Source organism: Nicotiana sylvestris, chromosome 2, assembly GCF_000393655.2.
Source record: "Nicotiana sylvestris chromosome 2, ASM39365v2, whole genome shotgun sequence".
Taxonomy (NCBI): domain Eukaryota; kingdom Viridiplantae; phylum Streptophyta; class Magnoliopsida; order Solanales; family Solanaceae; genus Nicotiana; species Nicotiana sylvestris.
In genome coordinates, this window is record NC_091058.1 from 89,156,579 (window position 1) to 89,160,202 (window position 3,624).

Here is a 3,624-nt window from a genome sequence, read left to right on the forward strand (position 1 = left end):
ACAGTTGCCATGAGGTTCTATGGAACATGGGGATAGTGGAGACCAATGGGGTCGACTTTGCTGCTTTTTGTCTGTCAAGTTCTGCCAAGACTTGGTACAGAGATTATTGTTTGGCTAGACCGTTGGGTTACTGGCTTTGACTTGGGATCAGGTTTCTTAGCTATTTCTGGAGAAGTTTCTTCTTATCATTCAGAGAGAGGGCTATTAGAGGCATTTTGAGCATCTCCAGCAGGGTTCTATGACCGTCACTTAGTACAAGACCTGATTTATTGCTTTGGCCCGTCATGCTCATATCATACTTCCCACCGAGAGAGAGGGTGAGGAGGTTTATTGACGTACTAGCTCAGCCTATCAGATTGCAGATGGCTAAGGAGACAGAGAGTGAGGTTTCTTTCCAGGATGCAACCAATGTGGCCAGGCAAGTTAAGATGGTTCTATTACAGGGGAGTGGTCAGGGGTCTGACAAGAGGCCCCATTACTCTGGCAGGTTCAGTGTCGCCTCATCTAGAGGCGGGGATTCTTTTGGTAGGGGTCATCCTCCCAGACCGTTTCATTTAGCACTTCAGGCTTCTCACGGTGCTCCAGGTGGCCATGGTTCTCATATGCAGTATTCTGATCAGTTGCCCTACAGTGCACCACCAGCTCCTATAAGTACACCACCGCTCCAGAGTTTTCAGGATGGTTACTTAGGTTGTAGTGTCAGTTTTAGGGTCAGCAGTCCTAGTAGCCAAGGGCTTGTTACACTTGTGGCGATACAAGGCACATTGTTAGGTTTTGACCTCGAGCTTCGAGCAGTTCTCAGCACTTGGGTTCTCGTGTTATGGTTCCAGCACCAGATGTTCCACTGCCCCCTCAACCAGCTAGAGGTAGGGGTAGAGGTGTTAGAGGTGGAGGTCAGGCTATTAGAGGTAGATTTCAGACAGCTTGAGGTGGAGGCCAGCCAGCAGGAGGCCAACCTCGGGATGTAGTTCATGGTGGTGGGGTCCAACCCCAATGTTATGCTATTTTAGCTAGACATGAGGCTAAGGCCTCTGATGCAGTTATCACAGATACAGTTTCAGTTTACAATAGAGATGCTTCAGTTCTATTTGATCCAAGGTCCATATATTCCTATGTGTCATCTTATTTTGCCCCTTATCTAGTTGTGCCTCATGATTCTTTGAGTGCTCCTATATATGTGTCTACACCGGTGGGTGATTTTATTGTAGTAGATCGTGTTTATCATGTTTGTGTGGTTGTTATTGGGGGTCTTGATAGTAGTGTAGATCTCATACTTCTCGATATGGTGGATTTCGATGTCATTTTCGGGATGGATTGGTTGTCCCCTTATCATGCTATATTGGACTGTCAACGCCAAGATTGTGACCTTAGCATTGCCGGGATTTCCTCATTTGGAGTGGAGAGGGACTCTTGGTCATTCTACCAGCAGAGTTATCTCATATATTAAGGCTCGGCGCATAGTTGATAAGGGATGTTTGGATTATTTGGCGTATGTTCGTAATTCTAGTGCTGAGGTTCCTTCTATGGATTCTGTGCCTATTGTTTGTGAGTTTCCATAGGTATTTCCTTCAGACCTGCCGAGGATGCCACCCGACAGGATATTGACTTTTGCATTGATTTGGCTCCGGGAACCCAACCCATTTCTATTCCTCCATATCGTATGGCCCCAACACAGTTGAAAGAGTTGAAGGAACAGTTGCAGGACTTGCTGGATAAAGGCTTTATTAGACCTAGTGTCTCGCCTTGGGGTGCGTCGGTGTTGTTTGTTAAAAAGAATGATGGATCGATGAGGATGCGCACACATTATAGGTAGTTAAACAAAGTCACCATCAAGAACAAGTATCCATTACGGAGGATTGATGATTTGTTTGATCAGCTTCAGGGTGCTAAGGTATTTTCGAAGATTGATTTGAGGTCCGACTACCATCAGTTGAGGATTAGGGCGTCCGATGTCCCTAAGACAGCTTTTCGCACTCGGTACGGGCATTATGAGTTCTTAGTGATGTCATTCGGGTTGCAAATGCCCCAACAGCTTTCATGGATTTGATGAACCAAGTGTTTAAGACTTATTTGGATTTCTTCGTGATTGTCTTCATTGATGATATTTTGATCTATTCCCGTAGCCGGGAGGAGCACGAGCAACATCTTCAAGTCATTCTTCAGACTCTGAGGGATAGTCAGTTGTATGCTAATTTTTCAAAATGAGAGTTTTGGCTGAGTTCAGTAGCATTCTTGGGTCATGTTGTATCGGTAGAGGGTATTTATGTGGATCCTAAGAAGATTGAGGCAGTCAAGGACTGACCTAGACCCGCATCAACTATAGAGATCCGGAGTTTCTTAGGTTTGGCGGGCTATTACCGTCAGATTATGGAGGGGTTTTCATCTATTGCAGCCCTGATGACCAAGTTGACCCAGAAGGGTGCCCAATTCAGGTGGTTGGACGAGTGTGAGGCAAGCTTTCAGAAGCACAAGACAGTTTTGACTACGGCGTCGGTGTTGGTATTGCCTACAGGTTCAGGGCCATATACCGTGTATTGTGATGCATCTCGTATTAGACTTAGTGTAGTGTTGATGCAAAATGTCAAGGTTATTGCATATGCTTCATGACAGTTGAAGATCCACAAGAATAATTATGTAGTTCATGATTTGGATCTAGCAGCCATTGTTCACGCACTGAAGATTTGGAGGTATTATTTATATGGCGTGTCATGTGAGGTGTTCACGGATCACAAGAGTTTGCAATACTTGTTCAAGTAGAAGGAGCTAAATTTGAGGTAGATGAGGTGGTTGGAGCTATTGAAAGACTATTATATCACCATCTTGTATCATCCGGGGAAAGCCAATGTAGTGGCCAATGCTTTGAGTAGGAAGTCAGCCAATAAGGGTAACCTTGCATATATTCCAGTTGGTAAGAGATCGCTTGCTTTGGATGTTCAAGCTTTAGCTAATCGGATTGTGAGGTTGGATATTTCTGATCCTAGTTGTGTGCTAGCTTGCATAGTTGCTCGTTCTTCGTTATTTGAGCGTATCCGAGATCGACAGTATGATGATCCTCATTTGCTTTCCCTTAGGGACACGGTGCGACATGGGGGTGCAAAGCAGGTTATAGCTGGAGATGATGGAGTTTTGAGGATGGAGAGTCATATTTGTGTGCCTAATCTGGATGGACTTCGTGAGTTGATTCTAGAAGAGGACCATAGTTCTCGGTACTCTATTCATTCGAGCCCCGCTAAAATGTACCAGGATTTGCGGCATCATTATTGGTGGAGGAGGATGAAGAAGGATATTATTGCGTATGTATCTCGGTGTTTGAATTGTCAGCAGGTAAAGTACGAGCATTAAAGACCTGGTGGTTCATTTCAAAATATCTAGATTCCTAAGTGGAAGTGGGAGCATATCACTATAGATTTTGTTGTTGGACTCCCACGGACTCAGAGGAAGTTCGATACAGTATGGGTTATTGTGGATAGGCTGACCAAGTCACCGCATTTCATTCATGTGGTAGTTTCCTATTCTTCTGAGTGGTTGGCAGAGATTTATATTTGGGAGATTGTTCGTCTTCATGGCGTGCCCATGTCTATCATTTCTGACCGAGGTACACAGTTTACCTCACATTTTTGGGGG

General features: G+C 44.8%; 1 protein-coding gene across 1 annotated transcript; it reads left to right on the forward strand.

The window, feature by feature from the left end:
- Window positions 1-1,016: 1,016 nt before the first annotated feature.
- On the forward strand, window positions 1,017-3,342 carry LOC138885211 (uncharacterized). The gene is made up of 2 exons (XM_070166122.1): window positions 1,017-1,098; window positions 2,906-3,342. Exons 1-2 carry the CDS (start codon window positions 1,017-1,019, stop codon window positions 3,340-3,342), a joined length of 519 nt encoding a protein of 172 aa, XP_070022223.1.
- Window positions 3,343-3,624: the final 282 nt, after the last annotated feature.